Below are 19,989 nucleotides of genomic sequence, written 5' to 3'. Positions count from 1 at the left end.
TTAGATCCTCAAACAAAGAACCTAGCAGACTGTCCAGAGGGCACTTTGTGAAGTGGTGAAGCTGGATTTTCTGATTCTGGAAGTCAGTGATGCTGCTTATGGGACTACACTGCTTGCAGTAAATTATGCTGAATGCAAAGCAGATGGGGAAAACAGTTCACATTGGTGCACTGCACAAATATTTATCATCTTAAAAATTGTACAGAATATGCAAACACAAAATAACACTTAACATGGGAATTTAGTATGTTTTACATTAAAAATGATGTTCACCTAGAAATGGCATTGCTCTGTCTACTTTTAAAATAGAAATTAATATAAACTAGTAAATGTGTCCATTGCAAAAACCCATCATGCTCAGTTATATCTCTATGAGCTTGTTATCGGAGTGGATGGTCATTGAGAAGCTCCATGCTGGATCATTGGGCAAGTGTTTACTTCAGAATTCCTTTCACAGTCAAATGAGTATAAAAAATTCTTAAGTGAAGTTTATTTGTATTATTCTGTTGACGATTGCATTTTTTAAAAATACTGAGTGCTTGACCTAATCAGGCAAAATAGACAAGAAGCAAAAGGTTGTTTAAGTTTTTAATGTTTGTTTTGCCCCATGAGGAATCCAATGCTGAGCCTTCTTCAACAATGGTTTCTACTCCAGCATGGAGCTTCACTTTCATGGTCTGCCCCAGCATGACCCGAGCATTTGTGAAGTACTTGCTTGCCAAAATTAAAGATGTCCATTCAATGGTTTTATTGCTGGTAGTATTTTACTTTTATTTTTTAACTTTACAATTCCAGCTGATTATAACATGGATGCCAAATCTACGCAATCACAAAGCAAAGGTTTAGGTCAAGTATTGAACCTTAGTTGAGCTTTTATGCCTTGTCTTATCCTGTGACTTGGAGTGGTGTGAAACTTGGCAATCGATGTGGCGGGTTCACTGATGATTTGGTGCTGCTTTCCTGTATGATTCCTTCAGCACAGGGGACTGCATGACGAATATAAAAACAGAAAGAACGCTGGAGATACTCAACAGGTCAGGCAAATGTAGGGCAGCCTGACCTGCTAAGTGTTTCCAGCATCTGCACTATTTATATTTTTCTTTTACTGGATAACCCAATTGGTCTACATACTATCCTTTCAGTTCCACAACCCAAGTTCAGCTTTCATGTTTTGTTTCATGCTGGGACTTGGAGCTCTGTGAAAATTGACAATTGGAATTGTGTTTAATGGGCATTCAACGATTTGCGTTGCTTTCCTGTAAGTGGAGATTGTTCTCTCCCATTTCCTGGGGAGGGGGATATGGATTACAACTTCTGCAGAGTTGTGCATATTTATCTTGTAAACAGTAATATATACCGTGTGCATCCCTTTATAAAATCTCATTATAAAAGCCATAAGTCTAGCACACACATCTTGTGTGTCATAGTGCCTAATGCAAACTTCATTGTCACACTTAAAAGTCTTTCTCCCCAAAAACTGCTATTTAATCCATGTTTCTCTGCTTGATTTGGTTCAGCAGTGACCTCAGGCTTGTGTTTCTCCCCTTGTGAAATGGCTGATCTCGTGGAAAGCAGCACCAACCTCTGTCAGTATTCTCATTAAACATGATTTTATATTCTCATTAAAAATAAATGTCAGGCTTATATTCAATGCACAGAATTTTGCATGTCTTCCTTTCAATCCTCCGGGCTTATTTGTAAATAATGGGAGTACCTAGAGAGACTGGGATTTTGCTTTGGTACTTATACTGTCATGGTATAACTCAGTTCAGCACTCTCTCTCTTCCCCTGTGATGGGCATCAATGGAGTCATGGCTGTTTATGGCAATACATCATCCACACACTTGATCAGTCCTAATGTAAAATCTCTGCATCTTGCCCTTTTAACATCAAGCTGCATATTAGTGTATTTGCTAAAATGTATTTTTAACCTGGGAGAATATACGGGTAAACTTCTGTCTTTAGCTATTCCAATGCAGAACTTCACGTGCCTGGAGTGCATATTAGAAACTGCCGTTATTCCCAATTCCCAGTTTTCTTTCCGTTAAAGTTAATGATGGATAGCACTATTGGATATTTTTTGTCATTGAAAATCATGCGGACTGCACAATGGGGTTGTGTCTCAAATCCTGATGTACGCTTCTGACACATGAAACTATGCTGAGAGCACTGAAAGTAAAAAATTTGCTCCAAGAAGAAAATATATTGGCTCTTCTGAAGAGCTGAACGATGAAATTTAACTAATGATCAACTGAATCTTCAGAAGAGAAACAGGTGGTGAAGGATAGAATACTAGAGCCTAGTCTTCAATTGCTTCAAGCCTTTATTCACAGAGATCCACGTTACCACCACCACACCCTAGATCAGCTCTCTTATAAATGGATATAAATGGGTCCCCAATTGATATGCACCACCTGAATACAATTAACACTAAGTGATATAAATCACATGGATACAATTAACATTAAATTCCGACTCGGAGACAAGCATACAAAGTTGCTAGATATACCTTTTTGATCCACATCTAACACTGAGTTTTGCAGGACTTTTATATCCGATTTCTAAAGTCCCCGTCTGCCTATTCAGGTGGATGTTAAAGTTTCAACACAAGGAATTCTCCTGCTGTCCTTGCCAGTTCTTTCCTCAGCCAACAACATCACAAACATTTAATCTGCTCATTCCATTATTGTCATTGCACAAAATAGCTGCTGCATTTGCCGACACAACATTCACTGCAGTTCAGAGTAATTCATTTTATGTGATGTACTACTGGGCCCTTCAGAGACATGGTGAGGTGCTTTATTACTGCGTCTTTCTTTCTATCGTGTCCTTTTCTGATGAAGACAGGCCAGCTGTGCATTTCCAGCACTTCCTCTTGTTTCAGATTTCCTTTTTTCCATTAAATGCAAAAAAAAAATGATTTTCTTCCCAATTTTTAGCCATTAAAATTTTTAAGTGAAATTAGAGAAGTGCACAGAGACTAGGAGCCCTGCTTAAGCTAGGGAAAGTTTGAAAATAACCAAGATAATTATGTTTAATTTGAAAACTTGTTGCTGAAATATGATTGGAGTTTATCAAAGGGTGAATGAAGTGCCTTTTTCACCTCGAGAACCTGGGTCTCTCACAGAATCGATTGTGTTTTTTTTCTCTCCCTCCCTCTCAAAATGCAATACGGTCAGATAGTTTGTACCTTCTCAACAGGCAAAAGCCCACGACACTGGCCTACGATTCTCCTCATATGTTGAATTCTCATCTCTGCAGAGTTCAGCCACTTCCCTACAAGGAAGGAAAGCTGGAGATCTTTGGGCAATGCTTGTGAGCCTTTTGATAGCTAGATTCCGAGTAATGTTTGTGAAGGCCTGGTTGTGAAGACCAGGGTGCCTGCAAATGCTGTGAGCTTCAAGAAGGGTTGGGGAAGTGGAAACAATTCAAAAGTTTTGATCCATTTTGCCCAGCGGTTGCTGCAGTCTCTTTATATATAAAGAATTGAGAATTCCCAGAGGAATGTTACCAGGGATGATGTATGGATCAGGTTTTCTATAAGGGGGCAGGCTCAGATTATTCATTCTGTGCGTGTGGATTGATTCTTGTGCCTTGGATCCCAACAGGCAAGGATAAGGGCAGCTGCAGCCTTCCTCGTGCTGACAGCACCACCTGCCTGTTTCCAGTGGAGGAAAAAGCCGTTGAATACTACTTTGCATCAGATGCCAGGTAAGCTAAATTGTCCCATTACCTGAAGTTTCAAGCTCTTTTGCGTTGTGTGTGTAACACAGTTGGAGATGCAGAGCATTGGTTCTCCACGGGCAGATCTGTGGTTACATGAAGTGCAGTGGACAGAGGCTAGTGAGGCAGCAGGAGGTTAGGATGGGATTTGTGTTTTCCTCTCGATAAAGTCGAGCAGTATCTGGAGTGGGAATAAACGGGTCTGGATGGGCTCTGTCTGGGTTTCCAAAGAGAGAATAGGGAGTCGACAGAAGGGACCTACTGAGGTCACAAGCAAGAGACAGCGAACGTGCTGCCCAGTGTGTTGTAACGTGTGTCGTGCTTATGTGCAACAGCGCTGTAATCGAACACACCAACCAAGTGATCTTTCTGGAGGATGATGACGTGGCAGCCGTAGTGGACGGACAGCTCTCCATTCACAGGACCAAACGCAGAGCTGGGGATCACCCAGCTCGTGCCATCCAGACACTGCAGCTGGAGCTGCAGCAAATCATGAAAGGTAGGAGGGCAGTGGGACGGGCACGTATCAGGGAGCTTTGTATTAGAGTTAATTTGTCATTTTACGATGCACGATTCCTTGACCAAGAAGCGGAGGAGTGACATGTACCCGCCAGCCTCTGCCAGTAGTATTCTGACCTTGACCATCAGGAGATGAACAAAAGTGACCTCGAGCAACTCAATCTTCAGGTTTCCTACAGGTTGGGAGTCAGTACGAAACATTGTGGCACCAGCATATTGTACCTTAGTTAATGATTCAGGATATATGGGATGCTGGTAAACGCGAACGATATTTGGAACTCCACGACAATGTTTTGCCGGATAATGTGACCAAATGCTTTCATGTGACGTCATTGTGCTGATGCTGATCAAACTGGAGTGTATGACTAGTGATAAACAGTACCTGGGACAAGCCAAGGGTACGACTTGAGTTGGTGTGTGTTCCTGTGCGCGCGCTCTCGGGTAGAGTGGTGGTTTGTTTGGAATTACGATTTGTTGCTGTTCCCTCTAGTAACGTGACTTGAGATGAGTCAAATTCATTTAGAGCTGGCAGAGAGGAGACTTTCAGTCTGGGTTGGAGTTGATCCCAGGTCTAGAGGTGAAGAGCTGGCATGCCACTGGCTCTGTCAGCCGGTCCCTGTATGCTGGATCATTACTGTAATGAATTCCATGTGTACTGTTGAAAAGTGATACCATCTTTGCCATTTCAAAATTTGCAAGCTTTGCCAAATTTTATTTAATCTATTTTCTGATGCATAAAAAGAGAAGAACATCACATGTACAGCGTAGTTCCCTTCGGCACCAATTGTGTTTCAGTCTGGCCGGGTTTGTTGGCACAAATGCCCGGTTCTGCTTGTTGTACCTGTACAATAAAATCTATTAATTTGTCCAATTTTGAGGACTACGTAGCCATTAACTGAATTGGGAGCTTTATTCAAGAGGTAGTGATGTTATGTGGGGAATGCCTATCAGGGATTGGTGCTCCACAGAAAGCAATTTTCAACCTGAATATTGTTGCTGGCACACAAGCAGTTTATTTTTCTTTAATGATCACTTCTCAGTTATACTCTTTCCACAAGCAGGCTTCAGTTCTTCACTTAGGTTGCAGCAGCTTCAGACAGAGAAAGAGGCTGCGAGGTGACATGCTAGCTGATGCCCCATCATCTGGGACCAAAATTAGTGGACAAACCCAGGGTGAATAAACATCTCAACATATATCAGGAGTAAATGGCTTATAGAAAGCCAACCCAGTGCTGCCAGGGCATCTTGAGCTCCAGTCGTGACTCCCTATAGGTGAAAAAATACCAACCTACATGCGACACATTACAAATAAACAAAATTGATTCTAATTCCCCCAGCCCTTTTTATATAAAAATAGACATCCACCTTTGATACCAAACCTGGATTCTGTACATGTGATGTTGCCAATCTTAGGACTGGTGACCCTGAAGGACCAGGTATACACCAAGTCATATTGAGCAGTGCATCGCACAACCCTCTCCGAGTGCAGTGCTGATATTTGATATTGTAACATTCCAATTTGTGTCTCATCTCTTTCCTCCGCCTCCTCTTTCCCCCCCCCCCCCCTTTTACTTACAGGCAACTTCAGCTCTTTTATGCAGAAAGAAATCTTTGAGCAGCCCGAGTCTGTGCTGAACACAATGAGAGGAAGAGTCAACTTTGATGACTATACAGGTAACGAGCAGTATTTCATTGCCCGTGCTGTTTCAATTTCATACTTCTCTGTGCGATTTTCCTGTCAGATGTTGTTCATCGACACCGTGACCTAGAGTCTTGTCCTTCAGTTGACCTACCTGTTCTCCGCACCCCTGTACACTGCAGGTGTGCGTTCATTGCGGCATCGTACTTGTCTGTGTAGGAGAGAAGGAAAGTGTCTTGGTGCTGTAGAAGGTCTACCTTGCATTTTGTTACACAAGGTGAACATAAATGGTGCCAACTTTGCTCATCGTACAGTTCATAATTGACACCAAGTGTTGTGGGATAGTGAACTGTACGCTTCTGTTTAAATTGCCTTGCTGCATTCATTTGCATTGTTGTTCAACCTCAAAATTTCTGTCACCCTTTTTTTTCTTGATTTTGTGTTTTAGGGTGCTGGTATCAAGGCAGCACAGGCTTTGATGGTTCACACTGCCATTACTAGGAAATACTTAAGACTCTAAACAGTGATGTGACCTTTTTCTTGTTCACGAGATGTGGGCGTTGCTGGCAAGGCCAGCATTTATTGCCCATCCCTAATTGCCCTTGAGAAGGTGGTAGTGAGCCGCTGCCTTGAACAACTGAGTGGCTTGCCAGGCCATTTCAGAGGGCAATTAAGAATCAACCACATTGCTGTGGGTCTGGAGTCACATATAGGCCAGACCTGGTAAGGACGGCAGGTTTCCTTCCCTAAGGGCATTAGTGAACCAGATGGGTTTTTATGACAATCCGGTAGTTTCATGGCCATTACTGATACTAGCTTTTTATTCCAGATTTTATTTAATTAATTGAATTTAAATTCCCCAGCTGCCGTGGCTGGATTTGAACTCATGACTCCGGAATATTAGTCCATGCCTCTGGATTACTAGTCCAGTAACATAACCACTATGCTACCGGACCCGTAGTAGGGAACAGTCGGAGAGTCCAGAACAAGAGGGAAATTAACCTTAAAATTGGATCTAGGCCGTTCAGGGGTGATGTCAGGAAGCACTTCTTCACACAAAGGGTGGTGGAAATCTGGAACTCTATCCCCAAGAAAGCTGTTGAGGCTGGGGGTCAATTGAAAATTTCAAATTTGAGATTGACAGATTTTTGTTCGGCAAGGGTATTAAGGGTTATGGAACCAAGGCGGGTAGATGGAGTTAAGATACAGATCAGCCATGATCTAATTGAATAACAAAACAGGCTCGAGGGGGCTGAATGGCTTACTCTTGTTATACTGTTCATCAATGATTTTTGCTGTGCAAGCAAGAGATTCTAATGGTTTAGACATGCCATTTGGAGACGGTCTGTATGTGCCGCTACTAGTTTTGCTGAGAACAAGATGTATCTAATCTATAAACATGGGACCCCCTTGGTACTTTGGACACCTCGTTTGACTCCACATTGGATTTGCACTCTGTGCAGTGTCAAACAGAAGCCATGTGAGACTCCCTCCTCCAGGGAATCTCTTATCACTTCTCTATGGAATCAGAACGGGATTTGGCTCTGGATTTCAATATCATTGTGAAGCAGAAACTGTTTCCAGCATGACACTAAAGCTGTAGTGCAAGTGCACTCTTATAACAGCATTACAGAACACTATTACTGGCAGTCCTTGTTTAAGCAAAATATGTGCTTTGAGAATTATCTGATGCATGCTGATGGACTGTGTGAATTTTTTTTTTGTGCCTTCTAAATAGATTTGAGTACAATTTTTATATATTCGAAGAAACATTTCATAAAGCTTAGAACAGTTAAATCATTTGAATGCTGTGAGGTTTGAAGGATAGTGGTTGGTTATTGTAGCAGAACTGTTAACTGCTATATTGACTTGCGTTTCACAGAAGTTGTCCTGTTGCAACAAAACTGAATTGAAATCGATGTCACGTGACTTCCGTTTGACACTGCACAGTGCTAATCCAGTGCATGCAAAGTACTGGGCAGGTCCCATATTTAAAGATACATGTTCTCAGCAAGATTAGTAGTGACACATACAGACTGTCTCCAAATAATTGTGGATGTGAAAGACCACCCAACTTCATTCATCTATCCAGAAAGACCCTAATGTCCGCCCATTGCAGCATCCAATTGTTTCTTAAATGATCCCAGGGTTTTCGCCTCGACTACTTTCCCTGGAAGTCCGTTCCAAGTGATGATCATTATTTGTACAAAACTTTCTGATATCAGTCCTAAATTTGCCTTTAAGTTTTCTACTTTGAACATGTGTGCCCTTGCCCTGCTCTCTCAATTTAACATACGATGGTAGCGGTTAAAGAGAAGAACTGTGAATGTGAAATAAAAACAAAAGTGCTGGAGATAGTCAGCATCTGAAAAGAGGAAAAGTTAGTGTTGTGGGAGGGATCCTTCATTGCAACTGGCATCATCGTAGAAAAACTCCCTTTATAGGAGTGACCTAGAGTGAACAAGGGGGCAGAACAACCTGCCTTTCACTTTCAGCCATTGGCTGACCTGCTATGTATTGCAAGTATTGTTAGAGGATGCAGAGAATAACAAGACGACTGACCCCAAATACAAAGGGATGGGCCATGAGGAAAGATTTGAAAAGCTTAAGCCCTGTGATGCGGGGTGAAGAAGGTTAAGGGGGGGCCTTCTTCGCAGTATAATGAAGTAATAAACAGCGTAGGTAAGGTGAGCCCAGAATATTACTTTGTCAGTCAGATCAGTGGAATAAGACAGATTCTAAATGACTGAAAGGTAAATTTAAAATAGATCTCAGAAAAATAATCTCTATTCCAATGATGACAAACATTTGGAATGATCTACTAGGCAGTAGCATCAAAAGATGTTAGGACAGATCAAGATGCAATTGAATGCCTGGCTGGGTGAGTGGAAACGAGCAGGGACAGGCCAGATGGGCCAACTGGCCTTTTCTCGTCTTTGACTATTAAGTTTTTTTTTTGGATAATACCTGTAGTTGTGCCTGATGTCCCAGGAACAGTGAGTGATGAGTGTTTCTCCTTTCACAGTGATTCTCGGCGGCTTAATGGATCACATCAAGGAGATTCTAAGATGCAGACGTTTGATCCTCATTGCCTGTGGGACGAGTTTCCATGCTGGTGTTGCTGTAGGTTTATTTATATGGTATATTAGCACAAATAATAGATTGCCCTCGTCATTATTGGAAGGTATGATGCCATCGTAATTTAGGCACAGTGTTTTTAAAAAGCAAAGAACAAGGTGTTGCTGCCTTGGTCTTAGTTCGGAGATAACTTATCTCACTTGCTGCAAGTTGCAGCTTATAGCTGGTTTCCCCCAGTCGATCGATGGGCAAATGGGCCACCTGGTGCGATGCTGAGCCATACAGAGCAAGAAGGTCGTAGGCTCTATCCCCTCTGGTGAGTTAGCTGATCTCGGCTGGGGTGGTAGAGATGGGTGCGGTACAATTGACCACATTATTCCTGTAAAGGAAGAACTTGCATTGATATGGTGCCTTATCACACCTCCGAATCTACCCAAAGTGATGGTATACTAAAGCAAACAATGAGGAAATTGTAGCTTGTGATGTCATTATGTTTGTTTAACATGAATGCGCCTTTATTATCTGATCCATTCTTCATCACCTTGAAAATTGACTTCTTGACCACTCGTTATCCTCCACTCAGACTCCAGTTAACCCAGAGTTTTCCGAGCCAAGTTCTCTCATGTAAAATCCTGCGCACACATCAACCCTGTCCTTGCAACACTATATTGGCTCCTTGTTTCCACCCCATGCCCCAGTAAAAGCAACTTCACGGTCTTTGTTGTTAATTTCCTTCCACGGTCTTGCCCCATTTTAGCGATGCTCTTCAGCTGCATGTCCCAGCCCTCATCCTCTGCTCTTCCGACTCTAGACGACTGCTCATCTCCAATCGGTGGAGGGAAGGGAGCTCGATCTACCAATGTCGTCCTCCTCTCCCCCTCCCCCGAATGAGAAGCGTTAGATGAATGCAAATTATTAATAACTACAATGAGCTGGTGAACTTCCCGCTAGCGTCACTCTGTTTTCTGCTCGTTGGAGAGATTTCCCTTTGCCCGTGGCACGTTTTGCACCTGTGAGCTATCTGATTACTCCGTGACCCATCCATGCTGCAGTCAGCAGTTCCTTTCCTTTCTGGGGAAACACTGAGGAGGAAAATCCATGTGTCAAAATAGAAATGATGATTATCTTAAAGGAATTAGGCAAATCTACAAAAAGCTAATCTGATAGGATCCAGGCCAGCTGCTACCTGCCTTCAGGTGTTCTGGCTCTCTGAACACAGTCAGGCTGGCAAAAGCTTGCCTGAAAACATACATACAGACAGAATCCTCCCCAGGAGGATTAACTGAAGACATTTTATCTTTGCCATGCTCTCAGCCAAAGATTGTCTTAAAAGGGAGTTGGAGTCAAAAGGACCCTCCCCAGGGTATCACTCATTTCTGAATAGATAGATCCACATTGGTGTCAATGTGGCTCAGGAGGTTATGGGTTGAAGCCCCAACCCAGGATTCGAGTGCATAATCTAAGCTCACACTTCAGTGGAGTACTAAGAGGTACTTTTTTTTTTCCAGTTGAGTTGTTAACCTGAGGCCCCATCTGCCTGTTCAGGTGGATATAAAAGATCCTTTGGCACTGTTTGAAGAGGGAGTTCTCCCCAGTCTCCTGGCCAGCGTTCAACCACCAAAAACAGATTATCTGGTCACTTCTCTCATTTGCTGTTTGTCGGGGCTTGTTGTATGCAAATTGGCTGCCGTGTTTGCCTACTTAACGTAGGCAAACACGGCAGCCAATTACAAATGCGTAGGCTTCAAGGAGATCTTGAAACATTTACCTGAGGAAGGAGAAAATCTCCGAAAGCTTGTGAATTTAAAATAAAATTGCTGGACTATAACTTGGTGTTGTAAAATTGTTTACAATACTTAACAATAACCACCGTAATTCATAAAATAATTAAATGTATTGTGCTTAACCAATAAAGTTAATTGGTTCTTTTTATTTATTGGTCTGCGAACAAAGCAGTTCAGACTTTCTATGGTGATTAAATCACTCTGCCCACCAGTGGTGCTATTATTGGTTGAGAAATGACAGTTCCTGCTGTGTGAACTGCAGAAAACACGTCTTCGGATGAGACCGAGGCTGCGCCTCCCTGTTCAAGTGGACAGTTTGAAGATCTCTTACTTGTTGAGACTGATTGCAAGCTGAGGGAACTGCTTAGCCCTGTTCCAGGTGAATTTGAGTGACAGACTGCCCAAGCACTCTGAACCATGCTTCACCCCATCCAGCCACCAGAACAACCCATGAAGTATTTATTTAATATAGAAACTTGAGTACTTACAATGTTTGTCCTTGGGTTTTCAGACTCGACAGGTACTGGAGGAACTTACAGAACTGCCTGTCATGGTTGAACTTGCGAGTGACTTTTTGGACCGAAACACTCCCGTCTTTAGAGATGATGTCTGTTTCTTCCTCAGCCAATCAGGTATTTCATCAAGATACAAGCTGCGAATTCCTTTGCAAAGAAACATTCTTGTTCATTTTTTTTTCTACGTTAGAAGCACGATATAAATGTACATTGTCACGTAAACTCAGACAAGAATGTTTTAAGTGGGCCTGTTTGTAAAATCCTCTGCCAGGTACGAAGGTCCTAAGCATGAACGGTAGAGCTTGGATTTGTGTCTGTACAGCTCCTCCATTGCTTAATTCCCAATCTGATATGCAAAGCCTTGGAGTGGCAGCAGATGGAAGTCAGGTGTTTTCCCAAAGGGAGGGAGGAAAATTGGGATGGGCAGGATAGAAACAGTCACCCAACACTCCCTCCCTCATGGCTGGATTGAGTGTCACGGGCAGAAATCCAGGAATGGGATGTCCGCTCACTGTGACTCGCAGATGTTGGGTGGTGTACAGAATGCTTAATTGACGTACGTTCTTGTGTGTGTTTTACACCCAAACCTGGTTGAACTGGGGGGAAAAAAATGTTTTTTGTGTGTAAGAAGGACATTTAGTGCTATAGTCAGCTACAATCAGGGATTCAACTGAAGCATTTTGGGCCGGATCACAATTCAGGATGTTTGGAGATGCCTGAGAACGCTGGTGTTAGCGCATCATGGGAGATAGCAGTGAAGGAGGAACATGATGTAGATGTTGTTGACAAAGAAGAGCCACTCAAACTTTTGCAAGTGTTGACATTCCCTGCGATCACCCTGTCCTGAAATATAAGTTGCAGGGGATGCTGTTTGACTTGGCAGAGTAGCTTTTTAAGAAATAGTGCCTTTTGAATTATGCTGTGTGAAGATTAGTGTACAAGTGCATAACATTCCCATTAAACTCTGTAGTCCTCATTTTCAATAGAGGCATCAATCCATGTGGAATAAATGTGCTCATGTCTCGGTTCCAGGAGCACTCACAAGCATTTTAAAACAATTGCATTGGTAGGCTATTGTTCACACATCATAGGAGTAGGCCGTTCAGCCACTCGAGCCTGTTACGCCTTACTGCTAGATCGTGGCTGACCTGTACCCGAACTCCATTTTACCTGCCTTTGATCCATATCCCTCGATACCCTTACCTAACAACAATCTATCAATTTCAGCCTTGAGAGCTCCAATTGTCCCAGCATCCACAGCCTTTGAGGGGAGGAGTTCCAGATTTCCATTGCCTTTTGTATGAAAAAGTGCTTCCTGATTTCACCCTTGAATGGCCTAGCTCTAATTTTGATTGTTCACCCTTGTTCTGAATTTCCCACCCAGAGGAAATAGTTTCTCCGTATCTATCCTATCTAATCCCTTAAATAATTTTAAGCACCTCGATTAGATCACCCCTCAACCTTCTAAACTCAAGGGAATACAAGCCAAGTTTGTGCAACCTGTCCTCATAATTTAACCCTTTATGCCCTGGTACCATTCTGGTGAATCTGCGCTGTAGCCCTTTCAAGGCCAACTTATCTTTCCTGAAGTTCGGTGCCCAAAACTGAACATAATACTCCAGGTGGGGAAACGAACAGAATTGCAGAATGTGAATCCTGAAACAGCTTCAGATAGTCCCAGCATCGCAATAAAATCAGAATTTGACTTATTACCTCACAACATCAGTCACCCTGCCCATGACCAACACCGCAAGCATTCTGTGAAAAATAGATTCAAGTTTTAATTGTGATTTGATTGACCCCCCCCCCCCAACTCATGCCTCTTGTTTGTTTATTTCCAGGGGAAACAGCAGACACTCTGATGGCACTGAGATACTGCAAGGAGCGGGGGGCCCTGACTGTAGGCATTACAAACACAGTTGGCAGCTCCATCTCTCGTGAGACAGACTGTGGTGTTCATATCAATGCTGGGCCTGAAATTGGAGTTGCCAGCACAAAGGCAAGTCCTCAGAATTATAATGCTCCCATGACAAAACATTCTTGCAGCAGGTATCCTTTCTGCTTTTTCCTGTGTCTGGGTCTTCCTTTCTGTGGGCAATTGATTCAGCCTGTGGCATACCATTTTGCAAGAGTAGCTTGGATTCAGAACCCCCTCCCCCCAGGGGAGGCAGGGATATCTCTTGTCTTCCCACTTGTGGACCGCCCCAACCAGCGTGCTTCATATCTGAAACAATAAGCAGTGAGCCTGCGCACAGTCACGTTTATCCTCTCCTTAATTCTATCCTCTCTCCTCTGCTGAAGACACTGCTTCCTGCTGGGATCTGATTCACCAGCATCAGCCGCCCTCGGTACCCCTCGCCCGAGAAGCATTCTTCAGCCATGAGCTTAGACTGCGATTGTCACCAGGCTTTATATTTGCCTGTGTGGCACATCCCAGCTGAGCCTGTTCTTGTCCTTGGCCAACTCTGCAGTCATAGCCATCCCAGCCAGCTGACTCTGGAAAGATGAATTGTGGTTTCCCAAACCCTCCTGCTGGCAGTTTGACTGTTGGTTTACCCGTTCTGCCTTTTGAGTGCCTGAGAGCTTTTTACTCTTGTATCTCAGTTGATCGTGCCATAAAAATGGTAGAGTGCGATCTCCATTTGTGTTGATATGCTGTAAACCTTTGTGCATTGCCAGCATTTACTACTTTTTCACGAGCGCTGGTTGACATTGCAAATTTTTAAGGGGCCCATTTTGTGGAGATGGCGACTACTTTAACGCTAAGTAAATGTGAACAAGAGTGGGGTTTTGTGAACTTGTACGATCATGGTCTCTGTGCCAAATTTTTTGACTGGGTTCTGTTTCCGATTCCCATCCTCAATGTTTGGGGGTAACAGAAATGCCATTTAAGTTGTCTCCCTGCCTCTCCTGAAGTTGATAAAGTGCTTGTTGTGCTGGAAATCTGCTTCTGCTTAGCTCAGATGGTGAGAAATGATGTCAGCGAGCCACATTTTTGTCAGCTAGAACCACTCCAGACCTTGAATCTTTCCCCTGAGAATTTGATCATGGAAAACAACTGGAGTCCGTCGGGTGAGGTGTGAGGGGGGTGGGGGGGATTGATTTGGACTTTTTTTTTGCTCCATGTCTCTACATCAGCACCAGTACACCAAAGATATTGTGCGGCATGTAAACCTGGTACTTGTCACTCACTACCTTCAAATTTGCTCAGATAGCTGTAATTAGAAAAGTGCGTAAAGAAAGTGGAGCAATTCCCTCAGCCCCTTCTAATGGCCCATGGCTGAAATTATTCTTAAGCTCTGGTTAAGGCATTGGTCTGGCTGCTGCGATGTTACTCACTTCGAGGGACTTGTTTTTTTTAATTCTCCTTCAGTATGTTCACTAATTCTGTAACAAAATTATTTGATGCTGCTCTAATCCCAGTTTAGAGACCTGATGCTGAGGCTGTTGGTTGCCTCCCAAGGGCAAGGCAGAGAAATATCGTACTGCAGCTTGCAAGCATAGCCGTAGCATTTTACTGGACATTTTAAAACTCGGATCAGGTGGCGGTCTGCGGTGGCAGTGCGGTCCAATGCCTGTGGGAAACTTAACTTTCTGAAGCACTGCGTTACCAGAGACCATGTCCAATAATAAATGCAATCGTGGGATTTATGGCGAATGCCCACTCTGTCTCCTGTGAATTGGCCATTCTTAATAACGCTGTGTAATATGTCAGCTATTTAATCACAGGGATGGTATCACGGCTGAGCCTGAGGTCCATGCACACTCGCTCACAAGCGCTCGCTCGCTTTCTGTCACTCGTTCGCACTCACTCAGTCATTTGTGGTGTGCTACTACACTTAGAGTCTCAATCAAACTCTCACACACACTCATGCACTCAAACACACGCGCACACACACTCTTGAGTACTGGATAACCATCAGGAACAGGAACCATTGGTGCTAGTCTCCCCTTTCTAACTTGGGTATTCTAGTTCGAGAGAGCCTGAACCTGGGATTTTCTTGGTCTGTTGAACTAGTAGCACACGCATGATATATTTACTCAAGTGAGCTGCCGTGAAACTCTTTCTTGTGACACAGTTTTCTTTGCACTGCACTTCTTCAGTGTCAAGCCCAGATGAACAGTCCCAGGGTTTGGATCCTGTTTGAAGGTGTGTGCTGAGCAGGAGACCAGATTAATCCTATCTATAATTTATAGACATGTTACTGAACATGCATGGATTCGATATGTGACCTGAACCACAATCAATCTCCCCCCGCCCTTCAGCTACGTACTCACAAAAGTGATGACGCTACAGGGTATTTATTTAGCTTGCAGGCAGCTGTCAGAAAGGAGCCCGTAGGTTTCTGACTCAACATTGAGATGAGTTGTACTGTTTGTGTCATTTATATTCAGTGCGAGTGCAGCTTGCCATCTTTTTGTTCTCCAGACGCCACCAAGGAATCTGAATTTAGCCAGCAGTAATTTACTCCCTTCTGTTTTCACCCAGGCTTACACCAGTCAGTTTGTTTCTCTGGTGATGTTTGCGCTCATGATGTGTGAAGACAGAATTTCTATGCAGGAGAGGAGAAAGGAGATTATTCGGGGTCTAAAGGCATTGCCAGGTAAGCAACGGGAGCATTTATTGTGTCACGTTTAAAAAAAAGAGTACTCACTCAGTAACCTTTTTTTTAAAAAAATGACTCTGTTTTGGAAGTTAAAACCAATGTACAGGAAAAGAATTACGGAAAACAAATCAATTTCATCAATTTCCAGATTCTATTTTGCCTTCATCCCCTTTTTGCCCTTACCTGACTGCAGTGTTTGATGTACTGACCATATGGAATGACTGCTTATTCAATCGTTTCCCATTTTATTTGCGTTTCAAATAGCTAGTGAGCTGCAGAAGAATGTGTAAAAGGTTTAAATTTACACACCCTGACACAGGTAGTGATTAAGAACCTCTCACATCAAAGGAGATGATGTCAGAAATAGGACAACCTTCTGTTGCCCAAACAACACGTGCAAGAGAATTGCAGTTGTTGCTCCATGCTTATCGTGCATTTCACAGAATCCTGTTACCTACTGCGTGCTAAATGACCCCTGTGCTCCCCAATAACACAGTATAAAGTCATCGGGATGGCCTTCAGTTCAATCGCTGGTCTGTGGTGAGTTATATCATCTCAGTCAGAGCGACAGTAGTGGCAGTACAGTTCACCACAGCCCCTTGGCTCAGTGGAGGGAAAACTGGGTGGAGACTTCTGAGTGCATGTGAATCTTAGATAAGGCAGGATCTGACTCTGTTGTTATGTTCGTCATGACTAAAAAGCCTGCAGTTATTCACTGGCGAGGCTGGTGTATGAATAATAGCCACTAGGGTAACGGATCAGGGGAGAGCTGGGGCTTGTGGAACCATAAGCCTAGAAACAGAGACAATGGTGTTGAGGTGGGGAGGGGAGTGAAATTGGAGAGACCAAGAAACTGCAATTGGCAATCGCAAACAGATGCAAATGCTAGAAATGTAGGTCTGTCAGCATCTGTGAACAAAAAAATAGGTCAGCATTTCAGGTAGAGACCTTTCATCAAAACTGGGCAAAGGAAGACAAGAGAGCGTCTGTAAACAACTGACAGTGGGATGGGGAGAGCAGGTCCACTTCCAGCTTCCTGACCTGCCTATTTGCATCTTTTTCAGTTTTTATTTCAGATTTCTAGCACACTTATTAATAAACCCTGCACTCAAGCCCTGTTGGTAACTACTGCCACATAATGGACGGCAGATAATGAGTGGGTGTGGTTGCTGCACATATGCTGTAAGCATACTTTCCTGCCCACACACTGGGCTCGTACTATTGAACTTACATGCTGTTGATCGGCCTGTATTGCTATAAAGTGCATCAGTGCTGAGATTATGTATCTCCGCATTAGGTTTAGGTCTGTGCTGACCAGCGGAAACCTTCATGATGTTGCAACATTCAGCAACCAGCGAAATTCTTTCCCTCTCCCTGCATTTTTGACCAGGTTGAAATAGTGAAAAGTTGAGCTCTGATACTTGCAGTGGTGAGTTTTTTTAGGGGAGCACACCTCCTGTTATGAGAGGGCATTGTAACTGAGTTGTAAAGGCAAATTCTTTGCTTTAATCATTGATTTTTTTTTTCTCTCTCTCTCTCACAGACCTCATTAAAGAGATCTTAACCCTGGATGAGGAGATACAGAACCTGGCAAGGGAACTATACCAACAGAAATCCGTTCTCATCATGGGCCGTGGGTATCACTATGCCACCTGCCTGGAGGGGGCGCTGGTGAGTTTGGTGTTTTTATTTGGCCAGATATCCATAGCGGGAATGGCAGGGGGAAAATACTGTCCTTGGATCTGTAAACAGACTAAACAATGAAGGACAAACTCTGCCATCTCACTGTTGCGGAGCAGACGTGTCAACACCCCTCTCTAAAATTGCCCGGAAAATCATTTCTTGCATCTGTGTAATGACATTTGGCAGATGCTAGTGTTTCAAAGTACTGTCATTTATGAGTTTTGAAGGTGGAGGATTATAAAGAGAGGCCAGACAATCCAGCTGGCCAATAACCAGTCTCTTTACAATCATCCACATCTGGAGACACGTATTCTGGCCACTCCAGAGAGATTCAATTAACATCTTTTCTCGCTAGTGTCTGGAAAATCATCTGTTGGAGGAAAAAAAAAGTCCTCATTTAAAAAAGAAATGAATTGAATTTTTGCCAGTTTTGTGTCGTTCACCATTCCCCAGCCAAGAGGGCACTCGAGCTGTTCCCTTTACCACTCTGTAACCCACCACTATGCAGTATGCAAGGGCACTATAAGATAGGGAGAGACAAATAGAAAGAAGTTATCAGTCACCTAGAACTCATCGAGCAATTGTGTGGGCCAGGCCTTTCCCTATCACTGTCCAGCACAGTGTTTTAATAGCCAGTCTGACTGATGGAAGGGGGGAAATGGACCACCATCTGGATAGAATCGGAGAAATAATAGCACAGAAGCCGGTTATTCGGCCCATCCACCTGCGCCGGTGCTAGCCCTGTAACTGGAGCTATCCTAATCCTATTTCCCTGCCCTTCTCACGTCTCCTTTATTATATTCTTCCATTTCAAAAACATATCCACTTCCCTTTTTAAATGGTGTCATTTTCAGCGAGGCATGAGGTGGTATTTGGTGCCTTAACCAGTAACGTGCTGTTCAGGGGTGGCTGGACTGTCGTTCAGAATTATTTTTGCCACATGTTATCTAAGAATTGTTTCTCTGTTTGTGGGCCATCGTTCAGTTGAGGTCACAGCAAGGAAAACACAGGATTCTAAGACAATGCTAGCGATTCTGTTCTTTCCCACTCCCCACAAATAAACTTGTTATAATTTAGTTATATCAAATGCAACAAAAAAAAAATCCTCACAGTTTGTGGTTTTTAAAAAAAATTGTGTTAATTGTCACCATGCAAGTTAAACATGTTTTGTTGCCTCCAACCCCCCGCTCCCCCCAGCCCCATAGAGGGGAACAGAGCTTTGGCAGAGTGCTCGCTCTGCCAGCTGTAATCAAGTGAAAGTGCGTGTACAAAGAGTGCATTGTTTTAGATCTGCCTGCGGATGCTGGGGGAGGAACCGATCTCACAACAAGAGGGAAAGAGTCAGACTAGTTCAAGTGCCCAGTAACAAAAACTGGGTCTCGAGCTTTACAAGGAGGACTTGTGCGGACAAAAATTACTGATTGAACAGCATGGCGCTCGATTATGCGTGGGCAGGCAGCCCATAAACACTATTTGATGGAAGCGTGCTGCAAGCTTCACGCCATAGGCAGGGTTTTAGTTTCGTGTGCTCCGCTGCTTTTGTTTTTAATTTGAGAAAGTGAGCGAAGGGCCAAGATCCACTGTGTGGCCACCAAGATTGAAAAGAACAGGAGAGAAGAGGGGATAAATCAGGAAATAGTGATTACTATTTCAGCAAGTTTGGATTTTAATCGATTGTCGGAGGAAATTCTGTATGGGAACGCAAATCCTTCCCCATGGAGTGTATGGTAGGCACGCGATACCCAACCATCAGTGCCGTGCTGCTCAATAACCAGCCAAAAGTAGGGCTGCAAGGGAGCGCTGGGGTGGTTCATCATCTGATTTCCCCTCCCTTTCAACAATGGTGAATGCAAGCTCCCAATCTAAATACTCCATAACACAATGCATTGAAATGTCAGTACACTGTTGCTATGTGTTTTGGTTAATTTTAAGGGAAGGATTGAACATATTCAAGTCCTTGATGAGGTGATAGCATCCCTCCAAAGTTATTTTGAGGACTGTGGTGTTCCACCATTCTGTTTTCAAAAGCTTTATTGTCATGGTTGGCTTTTTAACAGTAGTCTTTGTTTCTGAAATTACACTGGTGGTGCTGGAACAGAGAGACCTGGGGGTTTATGTACACACATCTTTGAAGGTGGCAAGACAAGTTGATGGACCTTTTTTTTTAAAAAAAATAGCATACCAGGACCCTTGGCTTTATAAATAGCAGCATAGAGTACAAAAGCAAGGAAGTTATGGCACACCTTTATTATTGGTTTGGGCCCCAGTTGGAGTATTGTGTCCAGTTCTGGGCACCTCACTTTAGGAAGGATGTCAAGGCCTTGGCTTGGGTGCAGAGGAGATTTACTAGAATGGCACCAGGGTTGAGGGGCTTCAGTTGCATGAAAAGAGTAGAGAAGTCGGGATTGCTCTCCTGAGAGCAGAGAAGTTTAAGGGGAGAT

At 43.4% G+C, this 19,989-nt stretch overlaps 1 protein-coding gene across 2 annotated transcripts in view; it reads left to right on the top strand.

The window, feature by feature from the left end:
- LOC137335730 (glutamine--fructose-6-phosphate aminotransferase [isomerizing] 1) overlaps positions 1-19,989 on the top strand; it is a 65,994-nt gene that overhangs the window by 27,340 nt on the left and 18,665 nt on the right. The window contains exons 9-17 of one of the 2 annotated variants that reach the window (XM_068001046.1): positions 796-846; positions 3,609-3,711; positions 4,059-4,222; positions 5,821-5,916; positions 8,907-9,004; positions 11,255-11,375; positions 13,100-13,257; positions 15,748-15,862; positions 17,409-17,536. In XM_068001046.1, the coding sequence (XP_067857147.1) occupies positions 796-846; positions 3,609-3,711; positions 4,059-4,222; positions 5,821-5,916; positions 8,907-9,004; positions 11,255-11,375; positions 13,100-13,257; positions 15,748-15,862; positions 17,409-17,536 (1,034 nt within the window). The remainder of the gene's footprint in view (positions 1-795; positions 847-3,608; positions 3,712-4,058; positions 4,223-5,820; positions 5,917-8,906; positions 9,005-11,254; positions 11,376-13,099; positions 13,258-15,747; positions 15,863-17,408; positions 17,537-19,989) is intronic. The other variant, XM_068001047.1, reaches the window with a different exon arrangement.

Source organism: Heptranchias perlo, chromosome 20 (assembly GCF_035084215.1).
Source record: "Heptranchias perlo isolate sHepPer1 chromosome 20, sHepPer1.hap1, whole genome shotgun sequence".
Taxonomy (NCBI): Eukaryota; Metazoa; Chordata; class Chondrichthyes; order Hexanchiformes; family Hexanchidae; genus Heptranchias; species Heptranchias perlo.
Note: the sequence above shows the minus strand (reverse complement) of the source record. Positions and strands in the feature narration are given on the sequence as shown.